Source organism: Girardinichthys multiradiatus, chromosome 19 (genome assembly GCF_021462225.1).
Source record: "Girardinichthys multiradiatus isolate DD_20200921_A chromosome 19, DD_fGirMul_XY1, whole genome shotgun sequence".
Taxonomy (NCBI): domain Eukaryota; kingdom Metazoa; phylum Chordata; class Actinopteri; order Cyprinodontiformes; family Goodeidae; genus Girardinichthys; species Girardinichthys multiradiatus.
In genome coordinates, this window is record NC_061811.1 from 22548425 (window position 1) to 22572008 (window position 23584).

Genomic DNA, 23584 nt, shown 5'->3' on the forward strand with positions numbered 1-23584 from the left:
GGAATTCTCAGCTTCTTATTGTGGAAATAGGAGAAAACGTTCAAATTGGCAATACGTTTAAGACTCTGGACTGATTAGTTTATACTTCATGCAAGTGAAGTGATTAACTTCTAGTATTTATGGAGGTGCTCTTCATTTAAATAACTCTTAAAGTTGTACTTAGATTTCTTGTTCCGACGTACTTTGAATGCGGCATTAGAGACGAGTCTGTTGCTGATGACGGAGAGGCTGTGCGTCCTGGTAATCATGCCTTCATTTAACTGGAGAAAAACCAGACCTGTTTAACCACAGTCCTTGGGAATTTTGGTTGCCGTGAGTTGTATTTATAAATACCTAATTATAGCTAATACCTTCAGATCTTGTTTAGCTACTGCTGATATTTTTAAGCAGTAAAGTCGATTTGTAAGTGGTATTTGGACCAGGAATGACCCATACAGAATGTGTAATTTTTGTGATCAGATTATAAAGATTATACTTTAAGTATTTTTATTAAAATATAAGTTAAGAATTACTACTGTTTCACATACATGTGAACATTTAGCAGATTTACACATTCAAACATGGGATCTACCTTGTTATTGCAAGTCAGAGTCTGCTTAATGTCACCACAGCTGATTTCCACAGCACGTTTTCTATGCACAAGAGACATTAAACCAAACCTGAGAGGCAGACAGGTGGACAGAACGAACAGTGGACAGACTAGAATAGTAAACAAAGCTATCAGACAAGCCACAGAGGATGAAAAAAGAAAGAAATCTGGCGTGCTGCCTCAGACTTCCTTTCCCAAATCCGTTTTTGCTGCTGGGACGGCAAAGAGGACAGCAGAACTAATGAAGAGGAAGGCACCACTAGTCTTTCAGGAAGAAGAGCAACATGAAGATGCCCATAGACACAGTGCGGTTACAAAAGCAGGTACAGAGACTGGTATCTCTTTACAACTCAAGAAGGTTTTTTTTCAATTTGTTTTAATGAAAGTTAATTTGTTGCTAAAAACGACTTTAAAGATTGATGTCCAAACCAAACTCAACACATTAACACCTCAAATCAACTATAAAACACAGAAGTGGAGGGATGATGGTTTGAGCTTGTTTTGTAGCAACAATGAACTCCTCTGAAAACTAAATAATTCTCATGTGAAGTCATCAGTTTGCGCTAAACTGGGTGATGCATGCTAGATAATAATGTCAATGAATCGTAAAGGTGTCGGACGACTTTTAAGAGCTGTCTATCAGGGCTGCACAAAAATATTGCATAAAAAAAAAAAATATATATATATATACACACACACACACAATACAGTGACAGGTTACAGAGAATGCATGAAGCAATATAATGACATAAGAAAGAGAGGAGTAACAAAAATGTGAATTTCTAGTAACTAATATTGCCATCGCAATATTTTAAAATAATGTTGCAATGTCACAATTTCCTAATGTTGTACAGCCCTTTTTCCATATTATTTTGGTTCCCTGTAGTAAACCAAAGGTATTTCAAAGGAGTGCTTCATCCTCCCGAACGGCCTCTGACTCCTGCTGAGTGGATGAAGCTGAGGGAATCTCTGGGAAACCCGGAACGTTTCGACGTCCGGATGTTGAACGCGTTGTTCTCTTCTGATGCAGACCTGAACGTCGCAAAGTGAGAGACAATGGGAGTGTCTGTAACTTTTAGTCAAATTTTCTCTTCAGTAAACTTAAACACCAAATACTTTGGTGTTTGAGGTAAACATATACACAAAGCAAGTGTACTTTTCTCTTTCAGGTCCTTGCTGACCTTTGTGGCAATGGAAACGGGCACACTATCCTATAAGCTGCTGCTATGCTACCTGACACTGTGTGTGAGCGGTGGCCATGATGATGAGGTGTTTGACGTCTACAGAATCATGCGTGGAAGTTTCCCTTCACTGGACACGGGGGCATCCAGCCTTTTTATTAAGTCCTTCAGCCGGACTGCAAGGTGGAAGGAAGCAGTTGAGATCCTGCAGGAGGTCAAAAAGGTGAATAAGTACATGCCTGTTTAAGAAAATACCTGGACTAGATACTTTTCTTGTCAACATTTGATTTATAATGTTTCAGGTTTTTACACCATCACCACGTAACTATGGCGATGTTATCGCAGCAGCAGTGCATCACAGTGATGCGACAACTGCCTGGGGTCTGTACGATGAACTGATTAAAAAGGGGCTGAGCCCTCATCAGGAGACCTGGGATGTTCTTTTTACCGGCGTGAAGGGGAGTGAGAGGGAAAAAGAAATGGGAGCCATGACTGAGTCAGAACAGCATGAGAGGCTGCTGGGAATTCTGGTGTACATGAGGAACAACCAGATCTATCCCCAGCAGACCGTTGCAAAAAGGATAAAGAGCTGGTTTGAGAGGTAAGCAGTCCACTCCTAACTGAATTACATTTTTATCACCTCTTTTCTCTATTTATTTATATCTTTATTTCTGCTTTTAGTCTCAATGAACAGAAATGGACAGCAGCCTGGAGCAGTGCCACCCCAAAGTAAAGAAGCAGTTTACAGCTTTTAATGTGGTTACCTTTGTGACATTTTGTGCCATTGATAAAAAAATATTTGTTTTTTTAGAGGTGTGTGTAGGTGTTGTGGGTCAGAGCTGGAGTCCATCCAGCTGAGTGCTGAGGAGTATCAGGAGCTGAAGGACAGAGTCATGACTGATGTCATTCAGGGGCAAGATGTATTCAACAAGACCACTCCTGAGGTATGCATCAACATAAAAACAGGGTCTTTAAAAAGGGTTTTATGTTGTTTCTTGTGGCAATTATTTAATGAGAGATGTGAAACTAAGATGCCGTGTTAAACATTTTAACTAAATCCTCTCTTAAGTAGGTTGTGTTTTGTTAGGGGCTAAAAGCCCCAGATTTTAAAATACCTGGAGTTTCTTGGTTCGAAGATGTTTGTCTTATAAGTGCACACATGATCCAGTTACCAGTACAAATTATAACTGCTAATATTTCCAGTGATTTTGTTCCTGCGGTTTAAAGCACTTTTAATAGGGCTGTAGCACAGCAGAGAGCAAGGGGGAAGGACCTACAAGGTGTGCTTGTTCAAATGTTCAGGCAAAGTCCACAGTTTTCTCAGAATTCCCTACTGCATTTTTAACTGTACAGTAAAAGTGAATGAGTTATGTTATACATATTAAGACCATTTTTAACTCTGAAGAAGAATCTAATGTAATAATCCACAGATTTTTAATTATTAAAGGCTGTGAGATGAGTATGGTAGGAACAGCAGACACACACACACTTGCTTCAGCGTTTCTGCTTTATTAAAATGTAAAATTGGTAAAAAATCAACAATCCCGGACAGGTGTGATTGCCTTACTCTGTATTCTAGAGCATAAATGCTAAAATATATTTCAGCTTAACTGGTTAAAATCTCTTGAAAAGGCTTTGTTTGGAGCACTACTCTCTCTCCGTCTCCATGGAGACATTGAGAAAGGAAGTCTGTGTTTCCTTTAATTAAATGTTTCGACTCAGTTGGCAGATTTTATCGCTGTATTTATTAATAACACTGCAGTATTCAGCTTAAGTGGATGGGCTTAAGAGTTGTGCTTGTAAACAAATACAGAATTTCTATACAGAAAATACGAACTTCGGAGGAAGATAAACTAGGAGATGACTGAAGTAAAATGCTGGGAATATTCTGTCAATGGGAAATGTTTACTATCCTCATACAACAAAACTTGACTTTTATTTCAGGGTCCATCCAGAAGGTCCCATCTCCTTAGTAGGGCTGTTTTGTAATTTCTTCCAACATTTGTCTGATTTGGCCCCGATTCCTGTGGTGGACATGGATGTTGGGAGAGAAACTATTCCAGAAAACCTCCCCGGTTCCCAATAAGGTTTCTGTTGTGAAAAGCATATGGTGTATTTTGGGGAAAGTGGAGAGGTATAGGTGTCAGGCCTATATATATAAACTTTGTCAAACAGATAAACAGTATCTGAAAGTCATGTCTTTTATAAAACAGCAAAAATAAAAAATAAAACAATTGTGAGGACCTGACATGAGACCTGAAAGATGCCTCGTGCATCTGCTAGAGGGCATCATTGGTACACGGAAACTGACTGGGACCTGTTCAAACAACTCATTTTCTTATCTAGATTGCAGAGATTGGTTTTATTTATCATGTGGTAATCAGCTCAACCCGCTGAAGACAGCTTCTTCCTTGAAGTTTTAGGTTTAAGTTTTACATCAGATTTTTTGGAGAGCAATAAGCATATTTGATGAAATTACCATAAAACAAAAGATATGTCTGTAAGAATTAACCCAGGCTTTATCGGCTTCCCTAGTAAAAAGAAAGAAGATTAATTTAAATATAATTTTAACACTACGATATTAAGATATATCCCGTTATAAATAACTTTCAGTTTGTCATAAAGCAAAAACAGTCATGTTATGATTTATTTTAGTTTTAATGTCTTGGATAAGTCTATTTTAATAGGTCGCTTTGACTTTATGATTTACACCTTTGTTGGCAGTCAGTCACCTTCAGATAAAGGGAAATAGATTGCGCTGCATTTATCGTGGGTAAGTCTATTTGCTGGAACTGGCAGTCTAAAAAAAACGTTTGGGAACAGGAGGAAGTTCCTAGAAAACCTTTTGAATAAATATAAAATAGGATTTTAAACATTTTATCAATATTCGGTTAAATGTTAAAGGTTGCATTTAAACTAAATTGATGCCTGTATTAGATTTTTTTTTTTACTTGGTTAATAAATGTAGTTTTGACAAAAAAAATCCCTTTTTATTTGTTTATGACATCCTACCTCACAGGCATACACATTATCCTATCAGGTTTCAGCAGTAAAAGTAAATATTTCAATTTGTCTTATGTGTGTTCAGCAGTAATTCTTTGGAAAGGTAGCTGGAAAAAACAGTAAGCTTTATATAAAGTGAAAATTATATCATTTCCATGCATTAAATAAAGATGAGTCAAATTCTTGAGGCCATGGGAAATAAATATTTTGTGTGAAAGCTCAGCATATTCGAACTGTAAGTCAAGTATAGACGTTTTCATGTTCCCGGCAAGGATGTAGGAAAACTCTTTAATCTGAAGCTTTTCATTAAATTTGAAATTCTTCATGGTATGGTAGTGAGGCAGAACATTTCTTGCAGACAAAATCATCAAAGGTTGGCTAAATTTTGCAAAAACACCTTTAAATTCTCTCAAAACAGCTATCTTTTGTCATTTTTACACAAAACCTGATATTTGAAGTCGGACTCTTTATAGCTACGGTAAGGACTTAAACAAGAAATTAGGTTTATACCAGCCTAAAGTCTGAAGTCCTGATTGATACCTTTTGCTTCCTCACCACAAAATCTAACATCAGACATTTACAAATGAAATTCAAAACAGAATGGGTGTATTTCAAATAACTGTTGAATTAAAAGCTCAGAATAAAATCATTCTACAAGTTTAACACTGCTTACTAATGTGCCTGTAAAATTAAACTGGAACAAATGGGTACAGACTAAAGGCTTTAGAGCAAAGCATGCAAGAATCTCACATAACTTAAAGTTTCTTACAAAAAAATAAAATCCCTCATTCAAGATCTAAAAGACTCTTTACTGGGCTCCAAACAGCATTTATGAGTTTATGAGTTGAGAAACTTGCCAAAGGAGGAACAAGAAGACCATGGAGAGCGATAAAAGGCTGTTTCTATTCTATTTTAATAGAAGCTTGAATAATAATGGAAACCTTTTAGCACGACGTTGCGTATAACTTGCCTAAATGTAACTTATAACATATTAGATCAGCTTAACGTAGCGTTTCGCTCAGGTGTGATAAAGTGTGTTTTGCAGCTCTGTGTCGGTGGTGATGCTGCTGTTTATTTTTACAGAAACCAGTTGTGAAAACAGTGCACCTGAGTGGTTATGTAAGCTCATGCATGTGTGTACAGATGTGGGAGTGTGTGTTTTTATCCACATCAGCACAATGAGCCGGTCTCAGATATCAGCTTTGGAAAGTCCCGGGATAATTACACTGGACTTTGTCTCTATTTTTCTCTTCCTTCTTTGTCTCCTCTCAGGCTCTTCTTCTTCTTTCTGTCAAACATCCTCTTCATCTCAGCTTCCAGTGAGCAAATACCTACTGTGAAAGTAAAGTGTATTTACACAGCCTGAGGTTTCCTGCTCATCAGAGGAGAAATATTGCAGTACATTTAGTATTTTTAAGGTTGCATTTGGACTGAATGTTAATGATACTGGGCAAACAGTTTCAAGTTTCAGGGCCAGGGGAATTCACAGCAGCCTATTTCCATATTGCTGCTATCTAAAAGTGAAAGCACCAAGAACGTTTCCACGCTGGAGTTCTATTCTGAGCTTCGACGTAACTTTCCTGTTATGGTAAAAAAAACAAAAAACTGCAGATCCACATTAGAGACACCCATAGAAAGTGAGCTGGAAGTATTTTCCCAAATTATTTCTTGTAGTGCACAAAACATTTTGAATAGCAGGGCTGATTGCCGCGTGTCTAGGGGTCTTTGTAATGTTTGATCAGTTATCCGACCCGCGGACAATGATCCTGCAGGTGGAGTCCAGATTCATTTCTGGAGTAAAAGAATGAGCACACCCTTGATGTTGTCGCTGTTAGAGAGGTTCGCAGTCTTTCTCTACACATTTTCAGTTCCCCTCCAGCTAAAACGGTCAGTTTTCGCTGTCTGCTGTGCATAGAAAAAACATCTGCAAAAATAAAAAGACAGACACACTAAAAAAGAGAACCAGAAACGAAAGACAAACAAATCTATTCAACTCAAAGAAATATTGCCAGTAAATCATTTGACTTATCATTTGACTAATCAGAAAAAACACATTCAAGTCCGCATTTTTAATCTCAGGTTGTACAGTAAATAATTGAAAATGCAGAATGAAGACCAGAAGATACATTCAAATGAAATAAAAATAAACGTACAAGTGTTTGTCAATAAATCTCAATAATTTAAATCGAACTACAGGAATTGATCGAAGAATACAGCATTCCTTCCAAAATACATTAAAAGGTTTTCCTTCTTCTGTTATTTGTTCTAGAGACGATAGTTAACTGGGATTGCTGTGGTATAGTACTCAGGAATTTTCTGGGTTCATCACAAGTGTCTAAAAACATCTTCCTGCTTATCCATCATGTGGTTGTTCTCTTGCCAAAACTTCCCTTACAGCATCAAGCTGAACCTGAAGAAACTACACTTTGTCAGGCCAAAACAGAATAATTTCAAAGCTCTAGTTGGTCTAAAATGTTTCTTAATAGATTCTTATTCTGGTTAGTTGGTCCAAAGTGATAAGAAATATTCGGGTAACCACATTGTGAGAGTTAAAACTAATAATAAAACTGATAAGCTTTGAAAGGTGCCTGAAAACATACCAAAACGTTTGTCTTTCTAGCCCTCTTTTTAGGCATGAACAGAGCTAGAATATTACTAATTCTGTGATCCATGAGTCCTCTCCCTGTTTGCCCATCAAGTTTTTTTTTTGACTGGAAATACTGAGCTGTGCAGAAACTCTCAGTGTAGTCTGAATTTAAAAGGTTGTAATCAGATATGACACAGCCGCTGGAATTATGCGGGAGTCCAGGAAGGCTCAGTGAATAAATATAAGAAAGAAGATTGTGTTGAGTACGGCTGGGTCCAGAGACTGTAAGAAAACTGCGAGGAAGTTGTATTAAATAAAATTCGTGACCTATGAGTGACTGAACCTTCTTTCTTTACACGCATAAATCTTTATAACTACTATAGAGGTTTTATGATATCTACAGGAGGTTAAAGAGACCTTTTGGTCCAGTTTCTGAAATTAAGATTTTAAAGCTGAAATATAATGAGAGTGAGGCACATTGGGAATTCTGGGATATTTTGATGGAAAACTGCAACTCCTATAGCAGCTGAAGACACAGAAGGATGTAAAGTGTGGTTGAGCTATGGAACTCCAGAGACGGTGGGATTTTCTCACTCATTTAATTCAATTCAAATTCAAAAATACTTTATTTATTCCCAAAGGGAAATTAAATGTTGTTATAGCTCATATTATGAAGGTTTCCTCAAAGAGCCGTTGTAGATGCTGATGGCTGTGGGCAGGAAGGATCTCCTGTAGCGGTCTGTCTTACAGCAGATCTGAAGAAGCCTCTGACTGAAGACACTCTGTTGTTGTAGGACAGTCTCATGAAGAGGATGCTCAGGGTTTTCCATAATGTTCTTCATTTTATGAAGAATCCTTCTTTCCACAATGATCTCCAGAGGTTCCAGAGGAGTCCCCAGAACAGAGCCAGCCATCTTTATCAGCTTGTTGAGCTTTTTTAAGTCCCTGGTTCTGATGCTGCTTCCCCAGCAGATGATGGTAGAAGAGATCACACTCTCCACAACAGACTTATAGAAGATATGCAGCATCTTGCTGCAAACACCAAAGGACCTAAGCTTCCTCAAGAAGTACAGTCTGCTCTGTCCCTTCTTGTAGATGGCTTCACAGTTGCATCTCCACTCTAGTTTGTTGTCCAGGTGCACACAGGTGCTCCACATCTTCTCCCATGATGGAAATAGTGTTTGACTTATTCCTGTTTCTCTTAAAATCTACAATCATCTGCTTTGTTTTAGTCACGTTCAAGATGAGGTGATTGTTTCCACACCATGACACAAAGCGGTCCACCACCTTCCTGTACTCAGCTTCTTGTCCATCTCTGATCCACCCCACGACTGCAGAATCATCCGAGTATTTCTGCAGATGACAGGAGCCTGTCTTGTACTGGAAGTCTGAGGTGCACAGAGTGAAAAGGAATGGTGAGAATACAGTCCCCTGTGGTGCTCCTGTGCTGCTGACTACCTGGTTAGACTCACAACCCTTCAGTCTCACAAACTGTGGTCTGTTTGTCAGGTAGTCTTTGATCCAGGAGATTGTTGAGGCCTCCGCCTGAGTCTTCTGGAGTTTCTGACAAAGCAAATCAGGTTGGATTGTGTTAAATTCACTGGAGAAATCAAAGAACATGATCATCACAGTGCTGCTGGCTTTGTTCAGATGACAGTGGGTTTGTTGAAGCAGGTGTATGATGGCATCTTCAACTCCAACTCCACCTCCACAGCAATAAGCAAACTGAAGAGGGGCCTGATGGTTTACTGTTTGCTTACTCAGGTGGTTCAACAGGAGTCTCTCTAGGACCTTCATGATGTGATATGTCAGGGCAACAGGTCTATAGTCATTGAGGACTGATGGGTGAGTTTTCTTTGGTACCGGAACAAGACAGGAGGTCTTCCACAACACCGGAACCTTCTTCTGGGCCAGGCTAAGGTTGAAGAGGTGCTGCAGAATCCCACAGAACTGCTCTGCACAGGCCTTCAGGACTCTAGGGCTGACATGATCTGGACCTGCAGCCTTATTCCTATTCAGTCTCTCCAGTTGTCTCTTCACTTGACTTCTTGAGACACACAGGTGGAAGGGGGAAGCAAAGGAAGCATCAACATCTTCTGATATGGTTGAAGGCAAACATGTAGAAGCAGAAGGGTCTAGGGCTGAGGTGGAAGATAAAACATCTGAGGTGTTACTGGACAGCTGTGGGTCCTGTGGGTCAAAGGAGGGTGTAATGTCTGTTTGGCTGTGAGCAGGAGAGGAGGATGTGAAGCTTGTTTCTGAACTGAACCTGTTGAAGAATGTGTTCAGTTCATTGGCTCTGTCCAGACATCCATCAGTCTGATCATCCTTCTGCTTGAAGCCTGTGATCTTCTTCATCCCTGTCCACACATCTCTGATATTGTTTTGCTGGAGCTTGCTCTCCAGCTTCTTCTTGTACACCTCCTTGCTGTCTCTTATCTTGACTTTAAGTTGCTTCTGTATAATCCTCAATAATTCTCTGTCTCTCTCTCTGAAGGCTCTTTTTTTCTTGTTAAGCAGGTCCTTCAGGTCACTGGTGATCCAGGGTTTATTATTGGGGAAGCATCTCACGGTTCTGGTGGGGATGATGTTATCCACACAGAAGTTTATAGTCGGTTACACACTCAGTCATGGCACTGATGTCCTCTCCATGTGGCTGGCACAGTGCGTCCCAGTGTGTAGCCTCAAAGCAACCGTGCAGGGATTCTTCAGCTTCCTGTGACCATTTTCTCACAGTCCTCTTTATTACAGGTTGTCTCTGAACAAGGGGCTTATATTTTGAGCTGATGGCATCACATGCAGTGACAGCAACAGCGGAAGGTGGAAAGTAAACTGTTGCCAAAATAACACTGGTGAACTCTCTGGGTAAATAATATGGATGAAAACTTACTGCCAACAGTTCAATATCTGGACTGCAGAGACGACACTTCACAGTAACATGTCCTGGATTACACCATCTGTTGTTCATAAGTACTGCCAGTCCACCTCCTTTACATTTGCCGCTCCTCTTTAAATCTCTGTCTGCTTGTATAGTTAAAAAGCCCGACAGAGAGACGCTGGAGTCGGGGATATGATCCTGCAGCCATGTCTCAGTAAAACACATAATACTGCATTCCCGGTACTCTGGCTGGGTCCTTTGTAGGGCTTGGAGTTCAACCAACTTGTTTCCCAATGATCTCACATTGCCCATCATAATCGACGGAAGAGATGGTTTGAACTTCCTCCTTCTCTCTCTTCTCTTAGCTCCTGCTCTGCATCCACGGCATCTCCTTTTCAACTCATCAGGGATTTGGAGTTGTAGTTGAAGTATTATTTGAGCTTTTGAGATGTTAATCAGCTGCTCCTGGTTGTAAGAAACAACCCTGTTGCCATGGCAATGCATCATAACACATTTCCAAAAGTAGAAATGTATTAGGAAAAATCCTCCAAGCTGCACAGGGTCCGACACCATAGAGGACAGTCGTCCAAAAAAAAATCAACTGTATCCACCACAAGAGGAATAGTTCCCAAAAAAGAATAAATCAAAATCAAAAGTAACAGAGTTACTCCAACCTGCTGCCACCTTGAGTGGCGCAATTCTAGAAATTTAGCTAATCTAATCCTAATACTGACTGTGGGGATGTTTTCTTTTTTTCCCAGTTTTATGCAAATTTTGTAATAACCATATAACCATATTTTCAATTGAGCTTCAAGGTTTGATACATTTTTTTAATTGTTTCATTTTTTCCAACAATTTGTAAAAATCATCAGAGTGCAGGAGCTTGTCTTGTCACTAGAAGGATGTTTCTGTTATGCTGCCCTGAACCTTTGTCTCCTGAAAGCTGTTTATTCTGTGCGTTTCTGTGGTGCTATTTATGTAAATCATATCCACTGATGCTAATAGGGTCAATTTTCCTCATTTGGCTGCTGCTTGTGGGATTGCTACCCTTGCAGATATCAGAACCTGCAACTTTCAATTGTAAACCTAAAACCGGTGATTCAAAATAAATCTCAGTTAAAGTGAGCAGATAATATGAACTGTAGAAGAGTTTAAACTGGGGTGACCAAAACATAATGCTGGAAAAATTCACCCAATTTCTGGCACCCTTTTCAACAACTCTCCACCTAGAAAGGTTAGAGTAATCTCAAAATTATTACCTGTCTACCAGGGTTGTTTTCTGGGGTAAGTTTCTACCTACGCAATCAGTTCTCGCCTTGCTAGATGCAGGGGAAACAAATTGTGGTTAAGGATTGGCCTCAGAAAACATTTCCTGGTACCTGGTAAGAGTTTCTGCACTGGAAACACACCTTAATACTAGGAAAGCTGACCAGAGACTAGCATTTGACTAAAAGCTCAAACGTCTCTAAACTTTTCTGTTTTACTTTTCATTTATTTTGACTTTAAATGTAATTCTTAGTATTTGGTAGAATTGCCTTTAAAACTTTATGACTTTTTAGCTTTGGCCACAGATTTTCACGGGGACTGAGATCAGGGCTTTGTGAAAGGTTACTCAGAAACATTGACTTTGGTGTCCTAAACCCATGTTATAACTAATTTGGTGCTATGCTTATTGTCATTGTCCTTTTGGAAGACATTTTTGTGCCAAGCCTTAACTTTCTGGTTGATTTTTTGAGATGTTGTTTCAGTCTTTCCATATGACGTTCCATTCTTCTGAAACATCTATTTTGTGAAGTGCACCAGTCTCTCCTGCAGGAAAACACCCACACAACAAGATGCTGTACTTCACAATTGGGATGGTGTTCTCAGGTCTTTCAGGCCTCCTCCCTTTTTCCTTTAAACGTGACAACAAACACTTAAATTTTAGTCTCATCAGACCACAGGACATGTCTAAAAATAGTGTTTCTGTCTCAGAGAATATTTCGGCTTTTTAATGTTCCTTTTGGACAAATGGCTGATACAGCACTCGTTTCACTTTCAATAATAACATTCTTCCCAACTACAGCCAGCATCTTCACAAGGTCTTTTGCTTTTTCTCTGGGGTTGCTAATCACATTTCACACCAAAACACATTCATCTCTGGGATACATATCTGTCTTCTCCCGGGGCTGTATGAATCCTGGAAATTCCCATGGCATTTATATATATATGCATATAATTGGTGGAACAGATAAACGTGGCACCTTCAGGAGTCTGAAAATTGTAACTAAGGGATGAATCAGACTTGTAGGTCGCAAATCTCATCCTAAAGTCTTGGTTTATGTCTTTTGGCTGCAATGTGTTTGCAGTGTTGCTTTAAAAAACCTCCACAGGTGTTAGAATTAACATATGACAAGCTTAAAAAGCTTTGGCATCATCATCTGGGCTTTCCTAAATTGCCTACAGACAATTTAATCTGACTTAAAAAATACAGATATTCTCCAACAATTCTCTCGTTATTTTGGCAATCAGCAAATAGCCATAATTTTGGTAATCCTATTTGATCTGTTTAGTCTTATTGATTGTCAGACAGTGGGGAAAAGGAAGGTTGTGTCTTTTTATATGGCTTAGCTGGATGTGCTGTAATTCAACTACGTTCTATTTATTTTGCTTTTATATATAGTGTACTGTGCATCCCCTGAATGCTCAATAAAGCATCCCAAGCAAATTGGGAATACCCTCCCCCCAGATATTTTAATCTAAATTAAAAGTAGAAAACCATGCAAAGGGCTGGTAATACTGTGTCCTGAGCTGCTAAGCTCATCTCTGCCATTTTAAGCGTGGTAGCATGCTATATTAGTTTTCAGCTGACGGTTCTTATTTGTAGACTTGCAGATAAACTATATTTGCAGCTTTTCATTAGTTTTGTGGTCTGTTTTCTTTTTTTTTTTGCATCCTCAACAACTTTCAGATAACACCTACACTTACACATGCTGGGTCTGACGAAACAAAAAAAGCTGCACTGAAACAAGAAATGGTTTCTCGCATTAACTAATACACTAATCTATTCTAACCTATTGTCTTTATCTCTGCTTCAGTGACCTTCACTGTCAGATATTATGTTTCATATGTCACTGCTTTGTGTCTGTTTGTGCCTCTGTTCAGGAGTTGGAGCGCTTTAAAGTGTTTGTGAAGAGGAAGCCAGCTTTTGATGTGGTCATAGATGGGCTGAACGTCGCAAATATCAACAAAGACAAAAGCAAGCAGTCAGAGACGGTGAGAATATACACAGATGCAAATTTACTAGGAAGGCATTTAATTAAAACGAAATAGTTTTACAGAATGTGTCTAATGCATGCTTGTTTCACAGATGCACATGTATAGTTTTACCTTGTAGAGTTTAGTTTTTTTTCCCCCTGCCAATGCAGGGGGTTTTCTGTCAGTTTCACAATGAATAATCCTGCAGTTTGTACATCTACCTCAATCTTAGATGTGAGCTAAAACTGTCTAACACCTGATTTTTAAATCCACCGAACCCACTTGTCTGACTGCCCACATGTGTCTTTCTGTCTCTCTGCTTGTCTTTGTGACACCCTCATTATCTTTTTCACACACCATATAGCTGCAAGGCAGGAAAGTACAGGCAGATAAGGCCGGTTCCCTATCTAGTCATTTGCTGCAGTTTTGTGGGAAAGCAAAATAAATCATGAAAATTAGAGCTGCTGATATTTACATGAGGACCACAGGCAGGAGTTTTTATTCAAATAATTGACTGTGTGAATGAAATCAGAGATGAGTTCTACCGATGTAAAATGTTAATACTGACTGAATTCTGCGAAACACCGTCATCACTCAATGCAGTGGCGTGCAAATACTGAAAGGTGAAACAACAAAGGTGTTATGTTTAAGGCATGATTTTGGTTTTGTTTCAGCCAATTTAGATTGAAATAGAAAGTGCATAGATCTAAGTCGTTAATCAGCATGGTGTAGTTATGGTTCATTAACGCCTTTTGTTATTTTTGTTCAAAAATAATCAGCAAGCAAGAGCTCCACTGAGCAGCTCCTTAAAATGAACATATTGATTCTTACAAAGCTGGAAAACTCTAAAGGCTCTTCTTTCAACTTCAGTCCTAAAATTATTTTAGAAAACTGCTTTCAGGACAGCTTAAAATAAAATAAAAAATGTAAGTTAAATGTAGCTAACATTCTACTGGGCTGCAACTCTTGTACAAATTTCTGCCTCACTACTAAATTCAGCCTGATATGTTTGAAAGTTAAAATATAAACAAGCCTATTGGAGGTTCTATGCTGAAGTTTTTGGTCAACTGAAATAAGATAAAAACTTCTTTAGGTACATTAAAGAGAAAACAATAAACATTTTTGTAACCGTTTTTTTGAAAAATATTAAACTTTTTTTGCAGATGGTAAAAACAGATTAATTCATGGTTCATACATCAAAATAAACATTTTTAACATTCCTGAGAAATCTACAATAGACACTTGTAAGCTGCTGATTGGATGTGTCTCTCAGAACTGGATGCTATTTTATGTTATTGGAAAAAATCTGTTAAAATCCCTCAAAAAAAGCTGAAAGAAATGTATTGGCCTGCATAAAAGCTGATGATGATTTACTGGGAACTGACCATGCAGCATAAATAAAGTCAGTGATCAAATGCCTATATTCAACCAAAGCTTTGAAAAAATTCAGATTTTTCCCTTGATAATGTTGTCAAATTATAGGTCAAGTAACTTTTTCTTTTTATCCTTAAGGAGACATGAACAGATATGCCAACAAAAATTTTTTTACCACCCATTTGTTAACTTTTTCTACCTTAAACCCAACTTCATTGTGGCCTGATTGGGAAAAAACTGACCAATGAAATTATCTGTCTTCTTTGTGTCTGGTGAACCCTTTCTGTCCATATGTTTAGGATCATTATCTTTTCACACATCCCAATGATGACTCAGTTTTGGCTCACTAGTAGCAGCCATCTGAAATTTATTTTAAATGTCCGGGTATTTCCAAGAGTTCAACATGTGATGCTTTCTAAACAGGTTCTAGTGGCCTTTGGAAGAGAGACAGGCCAACAGCATCACAGACCTTGCACCTTACGCAAGAGTGAGCAGAAAGTGTTTTTTTCACATATTCATTTTTTGTTTTACACAATACCCAGCAAGAGTTTTTGATCCATTTAAGGTCACACTGGGATTTAGGTAACACCATGTTTTACGTTTGGGATAGTAGAACAAAGAGGGCTTTTTTCTGGCATGCTATCAAAACCTTTTGGCCGGTAGTTAACCTCTTATTGCTGTGATGGAGACATGGTGGCCTCAAGATGCCACTCTTTTCTGCAGTTTGGTGGAGGTGAGCTTCCTTACCATTCTGCTCTCTGTCCAGCGTGACCTTATTCAGCCTTCTATGTCATAGTTCCAGTGGTTTTAATATTTTCAGATATCGCTCTGTTGTGGAATTTTCTTATCAAAGTGGGTAGAAGTTGACTCATAACAAGAGAAAATCCGGACTTTGTCTTTATAAGTTTTATTCAAAGGCATTCAGCGTTTGAAGACCCTGACACTGAGGTTAGTCAGTTGAAACAGAGCCCCGAACAACATTTACACACAGTATTTATACCAGAACATGACAGTGTTATCTCAACTTCAAAGAGTCTGTGTTTTATGACCCAAACCCTTCTTGGGTTCAGAGGTGACAAAGTTATCTAGGACCCCATCTGTCCTTCCCAACACATCATCCTAACTGTGGGTTTTAACCATTAAACTTCTGATAATGGCTTTTACAGCTTCCTCCCCTAACACAGATGCTCAGAGGAGTGAGGTAACCCAAAGGTCATACACTTTAGAATGCTTACTGCAAGAATTTCAATCACAGCTCCAACTGTAAGTTTAGGTGTAGGGCTACTCCTTTTTTATGTTAAACTTTTCTTACATATGAAAATATGTGCACATCTGTTTTAATTGCAGTTTAAATCAGTTTTATTTAAACAGATGTTATCTTGTCTTTCCCGTTTTGATGAGGGGATAAGAAAAATGGGCTTCTGTGTCAGGCGATATCTATGCACCAGAGAAGGGATTTTTAGCAGTAGCAATTAGTTGCAGCAGTGATTGTGTGAAAACAAACATATTTTTGCTTTATGTTGGATGTATTCTTCTCCACTAAATAAACATGAACAAATAATTGGAGTCTTTCTAGATTTTTTTAGGATAAGATTATGCTATTGCAGTAAAATTGATTTTTTTCCAGGTTTTTTACACATCTTTATCAGGGAGTCCAATATATATGCAGGATGATGTTATTGTGACTGAATGATTCTGGATTTTTCTACCAATAAATATTCTTGTTGTATTTTCTAAAGGTCGGTGCAAATTACAGTATTGTAAGTGTTGTTGCAGTTGTTGGCGGTGGTGTTGGAGCTGGAGCGTCAGGCCCTCAACATCCTGGTGCTGGGGAGAAAACACATGTTGAAGCCCTCCAGATCCTGGGATAGACAAAACATGAACCTCATCCAGCAGAAAGCCCATTGCTTCTTTACGGATAACATGTGAGAATCTCAAAATGACAAAGCCACACGTCCCAGAATTAACATGCCAAGCAGCTAGAGGCTGTGTAAACAGAATCAGAGCATGGAAGCAGCAGGAAATATATTTTTTCCACATGTTTAAACTTGTTACAGTCACTACAGTAAAGTTGTAGATGATATGGGCTGATAAAAAACATAATCTGTTAATTATCCAGAGATAAGAAAAATATTCAAAGCATTCTAAGGTAAAACATGCAGTGACAGGGACCAATCAGATTTTAGATTTTCTGGCTCCACCTTTAGACCCGCCCCTGGCATTCTCATCGTTTGGCTCCAAAGCAGTGGAAAAAAGTACATGTGCTTCCTGAAATTATACTACTGAGGTGTAAAATTTAGACTCTGATATTAATATTAAATAATATGCCAAATTCTTCTAAACAGCAGCTCATACACATGTTGCTGTTAGCTAATGTGATTGCAGCATAAAACAAACATCAAGAGAGAAAATATATGTACATGTAAAATCTTGTCTGTTCTTGTTGTGCTTTACATTGCATTAATTTGTACCTCACACTTACTTGCCCCTTAGATCCGAGGACGACCCGTTCCTGCTGTATGCCACTTTGCATTCTGGAAACCATTGTAGGTTTGTGAGCAGGGACCTGATGAGGGACCATAAGGCCTGCCTGCCAGATGGGGCAACTCGGAGGCTCTTCTTCAAGTGGCAGAGGGGCCATCAGCTGGTGGTGGCTGGGTATGTCGCAGCCGGCAGGAGGGTCCGATTTCAGGTGAGCGGATAAGTGGCTACCACCCCTAGACAAAATCTAAGATCAAAGTTGTAAAGTGTAAGCATTAAGTGGATATTATACTGTAAACTAGAAGCTGTGTTGAAACTTGTCTTTTTCATACATAAAATCCCTCAGAGGCACACAGACTGACTTCATCTTTGTATTTTATTAGAGTATTCCCTGCTTTGACACCATTGTCCAGTCTACAGGAGATACCTGGCACATTCCCTATGATGACACTGAGGACAGAAGCACTTATGAAGTGCCACAGCAGTGGCTGTGTCTCACCAAAAAACACTGAACAAAATTGTTTTATTCAAACATTTGTGAATAAAATTTTTGAAATTGTGGACTTATGAATAAAACCTTTACATCTCACATGGTTTCTGTACATTTTGTGATGAAACTTTAAGTATTAAAATGGTAATTTAAAACATGGAAAAGAAATGACAATAGTGCCCAGTTTTACCCAAATGTGAAAGTTTGATTAGTCATTTCTGGTGCAGACATTTTACATGTCATTACTTGATCGGGGTAAACTGGATGGAGCAGTACTTTTCAATATCAAAACGGGATATGACACATTAAATCATGATATTCAGAAATCATTCAAAAATGTGAATAGATGGCCGTGGGGCTGATGGCGTAGGGGTTAAGCGCACGACCATATACAGAGGCTGCAGTCCTTGAAGCGGCTGTCCCGGGTTTGAGTCCCGGACCCGGTGACATTTACCGAATGTCTCCCCCTCTCTCTACCCCTCTTTCCTGTCTGCCTACTGTCAAAAATAAAGGCCACTAGTGCTGAAAAAATATATATATTAAAAATTTAAATACATGTACAGTAGTGCAAATTGTGTCAAGTAAACATAAAAAAATGAATAGAGGTGTACTGAGAGGCTCAGGCAGTTTATAGCCAGTAAGAACAACACAACAGTGTTAAAAGCCTGCTTTTTAAAGTCATATCTAATTACTGCTAGTCACTGTTCGTTTTAGTTTTTGACGTTTTTAAACGTAAATTCTAGAAAAAACTACAACTCTGCACGGTTTGACCCGGATGAGGAAGTGTTTGTCCAGCCACTTCCGGTTCAGAATTTCTTTCCATGTTTCTGTTTCTCCTGCTTAGCCAGTTTGGTTTCAGTTTAATTCACTTTCTGTTTTTATTTAACCTCACTGATTCCCTTCCGCCATGTCTCGTGGGTCCAGTGCGGGGTTCGACCGGCACATCACCATCTTCTCCCCGGAGGGAAGACTTTATCAAGTCGGTGAGTAAAAAGTGGAAGAAAGCTGCTCAGTCATCACTGCTAACAGGCTGTTAGCATCTGCCCAATCAGGACACAGTGAGGCTTCACAGAGATTAACGGTATATCTCGTTAAAAGCAGAACCAATATGTAGTTGATGTGTGGTTCATTATTGGTGCAACAGTAATATTGCCTTCCTCAGAATCTGTTATCTTTGGCTAAATACATTTGCTAAAAATGTAATGTTTTTGGGATAAGGTGTCTAAATAGCTGAAATGTCTGTTATGAGTCAGCAGAATACAGGTTTATCCCTTGAGTTACAATTCAGCGCGATGTAAATAAACGAAATGTCCCGTGATGTTCAGAGCAAAGCATAATTAGATAAAAACTCCTATACAGTATTTTCCTTTAGTTTTGTGTCATCCCAAGTAAGAAACGTCAACAGTAACAGACTGACAACTTTTTCCCTTCCATCCTTTAGAGTATGCCTTTAAAGCCATCAACCAGGGAGGAATGACCTCTGTGGGGATCAGAGGGAAGGACTGCGCCGTGGTTGTCACACAGAGGAAAGTTCCAGTTAGTATGAAAATACAGATGTTTATGTTCCTCTGTGGAAGCTGCTGGTTTTAGCAAACTACTCGAGTGTGTGGTGTTTTTTTTCTCTCTGAGCGACACATTTCTCTCATATGTTTGTCAGGACAAGCTGTTGGATGCCTCCACCGTCACACATCTGTTCAGAATCACAGAGAACATAGGCTGCGTCATGACCGGCATGACCGGTAAGCAAGAATCTGCAGCGCATTGAAAAGGTCTTGATCTCCTTAAACCTTTTCACCGTATTACCACAACTTTAAATACATTTTATCAGGATTTGAAAGTAGAGCATGATTTGGAAGTGAAAGAAAAATTGATGAACAGTTCAAAAATGTTTCCAAAGAGAACTTAGAAAATTGTGGCCTGCTGGTGGGCTGCATCAGTTTATTTTAAACGCTGAACTGCCACAGATCACTGATTCAGGCTCATGCTTGGAGATGTTCTTATCTTGTCCAAGAGCGCTGATAATCCCACATCGCCAACCCATTTTAACAGCTGTCCTCCAGGATTGCCCTGTATTTAGGTCCATCCATCTTCCCATCAATTCGGATTTGCATCTCTGTCGTTGCTGAAGAAAAGTGCGGCTTTTTATGGTTTTCTTTCAATACCTTTAGGTATTAGCAAAAGGTATCAATACTTCCATAAGGGAATGTATTTCTAGAGTTTGTCTAATTTGCTACTTTTTCCACTCGTTTTGTCTGCATCCTCCATCCCCTCAGCTGACAGCAGGTCTCAGGTGCAGAGAGCACGCTACGAAGCTGCTAACTGGAATTACAAGTACGGCTATGAGATCCCAGTGGACATGCTGTGCAAACGCATGGCCGATATCTCCCAGGTCTACACACAAAATGCTGAAATGAGGCCGCTCGGCTGCTGTGAGTAACATGCTTGTGTGAACCAGTCTTTTTGTGATTTGAATTTTTCAAACCCGTGTTTCTGGTGTCGTGAAGCTAAGAGTGGACCTGCATAAACTAGATGTTTTAATGTAGGCCTGCATCCTTCCTGCAGGCATGGTCGTGGTCGGCATGGACGAGGAGTTGGGCCCACAGCTTTATAAATGTGATCCAGCCGGCTACTACTGCGGGTTTAAGGCCACTGCAGCTGGAGTCAAACAGGCCGAAGCCACCAGTTTCCTCGAGAAGAAAGTCAAAAAGAAACCGGACTGGACCTTTGAGCAGACAGTAGAGGTAGAACATGCACAGATACAACCATATGTAACACATGGTACGGATGCAGTATGCACATACAGTAGAATAAGGAAGTCTTTTTGGATTTATATTTTTGAAAGATATTTTAGCATATTGGGCAATCTGGTATTTTTTTTATTGCATTAATGAAAATGATTTAAATCACTGCTGCTTCATCGGATTTTAATTGCACCGACTTTTACATTTGATGCAATAAAAATCATTAACATTTACTGAATTTTCAAGTGTCTGTGAGGAGAATGAGCATAAAGCTCTAGTGTTACACCTGCAGCGTAGTTTCAGTAAAAAATTGCTACATTTTATGAAACTCATGCAAACAACCCAAAGTGTTCCTCACAGGCATATTCTCTTGCTACAACGTAAGAGCAGAGTCAGAATAATGAATGGAGTACCTCCCAGTGATTCTCCTCTAACTGGAGAACAGAGTTATAGGAATCATCAGTGCTGGTGAAACAGGCTTCTGGTACTGTTTGGACCTCAGCTCATCATCTTCACGCAGATTCTAATTTTGAAGGACATCAGAAGTCAGTCGATCAATGATTAGGGATGGTCTTCATACCCTCCAGAGGCAGTGCAGGCTACGTAGTAAGTTCTGAGTCTGCCCTGGGGTCCACTCCCAGTCTCACTTACCTTATGGAGGTGTCCAGGTGATCAATCTTAGGTGAACCATATCTTACCATAAGGATCTCCCCCCAGATGATTTAGCTCCTCACCATATCCCCAAGGCAGAGCTTGTCCACCATGCAAAGGGGGCTTGTGTAAGATTTTTATTTTTTATTTTTAAATCTTCATGTTTTCTAAAATGTCAAGATCTCTCCTTTTGTCTCAAACCAGACGGCTATTTCTTGCCTGTCCACTGTTCTGTCCATCGACTTCAAACCCTCGGAGCTGGAGGTGGGAGTCATCACAACACAGGAACCTAAATTTAAGTGAGTAAATGTGCACCGCAGAGATGGATTAAAGGACTTTTTGTTATCCCGCTCCAGCTTCAAACTGTTTTACTTGTCTCTCTAAGAAGTGCAACCATAAAGTTTTCTGTTTGTATTTCAGGATTCTGTCGGAGTCTGAGATTGATGCTCACCTGGTTGCTTTATCTGAGAGAGAGTGAGGATGAATGGGAAAAATGGACAACGGAAATGGAGCGTCTTCTGTCTCGCTCCAGGGAGATTTAAAACACAGGGAGATGAAATCTGGACATTTTACTGCAGGTTGGGTTCAGTTTTTCGACCAGCTGCACTGCCCTTTACCCACCTCCGTTCTTCTAGTTCATACTCCAAATCACAGCCCCACTTACCAACCCCTCCAGTGTTTTTACGTTTTAAATCCTGACTGCAGCTGCATCTTTAGAAAAACACTCTGGACTTTCAGATCGGTGCTCCCGATGACAAAGAAGTACACCAGACCCATCACAGTTTCATTTTTGTTGGACATGAGTACTTTAGCAACATTACGGCTGCAGAACAGAACCTCTCAGTTATGGTGGTTTAATATTTACTCAGGGTCTTCTTCGCTTTCAATCTTTGGAGTTTCTTCTTCACGCTGTGGGAGTTTTCCCGTCACTACAACAATCTTCGCGTTCCCGTCAGACTCTGCTCAGGACAACTAGAACTAACCCATTATTCAGTTCTCTCCTCCCAGCTGCAGTCTTTGCTGCACTTCTATTAAATACAGTTTTTTTTATTTAATAATGAAGTCTCTGTGTTTACTCATTTATATTTAAGTGGAAATTCAGCACCTGCATCCAGTCTTACTGGAAATGTTCAGCGTGTTGCCGCGTTGAGTCATTTTCAAAACGTAAATGATGATCTGCATCTCTGAAATGGACCTTACACTCATCTAGGCAGTGAACACCTGGGTGGTGATTTTTGTGTGCGCCTATTAATCTGCATATCCCTGTTTCATATAGCTACACGTACCCCATTTAGCATCACTATTTGAGGCTTTTGCAGCCAAATCGGACCTTTTAAGGGTAAAATAAAATAAGTGAGAAGGCCCGTTTCTCCCTTAGAATATTTTAGGCTTTAAATGATTTTATTTCCAACAGTTGGTACAAATTATTAAACAAAAACCCGACTACAGAGACCGTACTATTTTGTTGTGAAAATGTTTGCAGGTCTTCTCAACTTGGAAAGCAGGTCAAAATTTCCACGATGACTTGAGACTAAATATAAAGTCCATAGATGGTCCTACAAGATTTTGAGTCATAATTTACTTAATTTTTTCATATCTGTAAGTCAGAGAAGAGCATTTTAAGCATTTGTTTCATAATGTGACCCAATAGTTTCATCCTGTTATTTGATAGGTTTGGAAACAGAAATGTCAGGAAGAACTGAAGTGTTTAGTTCCTGGGAATTTCCTCTCAAATCTCCCATAGCCACACCTTCCAAATAAACGTCCTTATTCAAATCACAGAGCAGTTAACCTTAGTCTACGTGCAGGAACAAAAAAATTCCCAAAACCTTTATGTGTTTTTTTTTTTTTTAAACACGCATGAGGGACAGTCAAAGCTTGACTTCCAGTTTCTCACTAACTGGAAGGGAACTGTCAAGCAATCTGCTTTTTCCTTTTAGATATGCAAGTATAGGCTGGCTGATCAGAAATGAGACTCAGCTCTGGTGGAGGGATTAAGATGACTGAAGTCATAGATGTCAGGAAAAAGGCACTTGGGTAATTTCCTGCATAATTACAGCCTTGTAGTGTTGCTGCTGCTGATTATATGTTGCCTTTTGTGACTGCAGCATTTTTAGACGGTTTACTGGGGAACAAAACGTTTGGTTTTAATGCTTCCAGAAGCAAATACATGACATTTCTGTGATATTTGTATCATTGGTCCTATGACATGCTGGATGTCAACTCTTGGACCACAGCCTAACTGGTTTTGACCCATTCCAGTCACATTAGTGCTTGATGATCAGTTTGTTGCTTTTGGGAACAGACCACAGGTTCTCCTTGGGATCTGGGGAGTTTCCAGGCCACAGGTCCAAAAGTTAAAACGTTCTGAT

General features: G+C 39.4%; 2 protein-coding genes across 3 annotated transcripts; both read left to right on the forward strand.

Moving 5' to 3' along the window:
• Positions 1–46: 46 nt before the first annotated feature.
• On the forward strand, positions 47–17919 carry LOC124855812 (protein only RNase P catalytic subunit). 2 transcript variants are annotated; one of them, XM_047345912.1, is made up of 10 exons: positions 47–912; positions 1476–1635; positions 1759–1993; positions 2073–2371; positions 2452–2499; positions 2582–2714; positions 13383–13493; positions 16626–16774; positions 17343–17541; positions 17714–17919. In XM_047345912.1, exons 1-10 carry the CDS (start codon positions 561–563, stop codon positions 17840–17842), a joined length of 1815 nt encoding a protein of 604 aa, XP_047201868.1. In that variant the 5' UTR covers positions 47–560; the 3' UTR covers positions 17843–17919. The 2 variants fall into 2 exon arrangements, with proteins under 2 accessions (XP_047201868.1, XP_047201869.1); XM_047345913.1 differs by having other exon boundaries at positions 54–312.
• A 692-nt stretch (positions 17920–18611) lies between these two features.
• On the forward strand, positions 18612–22270 carry psma6a (proteasome 20S subunit alpha 6a). The gene is made up of 7 exons (XM_047345467.1): positions 18612–18803; positions 19262–19356; positions 19478–19559; positions 20094–20249; positions 20383–20561; positions 21417–21511; positions 21633–22270. Exons 1-7 carry the CDS (start codon positions 18728–18730, stop codon positions 21688–21690), a joined length of 741 nt encoding a protein of 246 aa, XP_047201423.1. The 5' UTR covers positions 18612–18727; the 3' UTR covers positions 21691–22270.
• Positions 22271–23584: the final 1314 nt, after the last annotated feature.

Excerpts from the sequence above, each read along its gene's own strand:
- LOC124855812 (XM_047345912.1), top strand. The coding sequence starts at position 561 with ATGGGATCTACCTTGTTATTGCAAGTCAGAGTCTGCTTAATGTCACCA. Across the intron at positions 913-1,475 it reads CAGTGCGGTTACAAAAGCAG|TAAACCAAAGGTATTTCAAA; the intron begins GTACAGAGACTG and ends GGTTCCCTGTAG. Across the intron at positions 1,636-1,758 it reads GCAGACCTGAACGTCGCAAA|GTCCTTGCTGACCTTTGTGG; the intron begins GTGAGAGACAAT and ends TTTCTCTTTCAG.
- psma6a (XM_047345467.1), top strand. The coding sequence starts at position 18,728 with ATGTCTCGTGGGTCCAGTGCGGGGTTCGACCGGCACATCACCATCTTC. Across the intron at positions 19,560-20,093 it reads CGTCATGACCGGCATGACCG|CTGACAGCAGGTCTCAGGTG; the intron begins GTAAGCAAGAAT and ends CCATCCCCTCAG. Across the intron at positions 20,562-21,416 it reads CCTTTGAGCAGACAGTAGAG|ACGGCTATTTCTTGCCTGTC; the intron begins GTAGAACATGCA and ends GTCTCAAACCAG.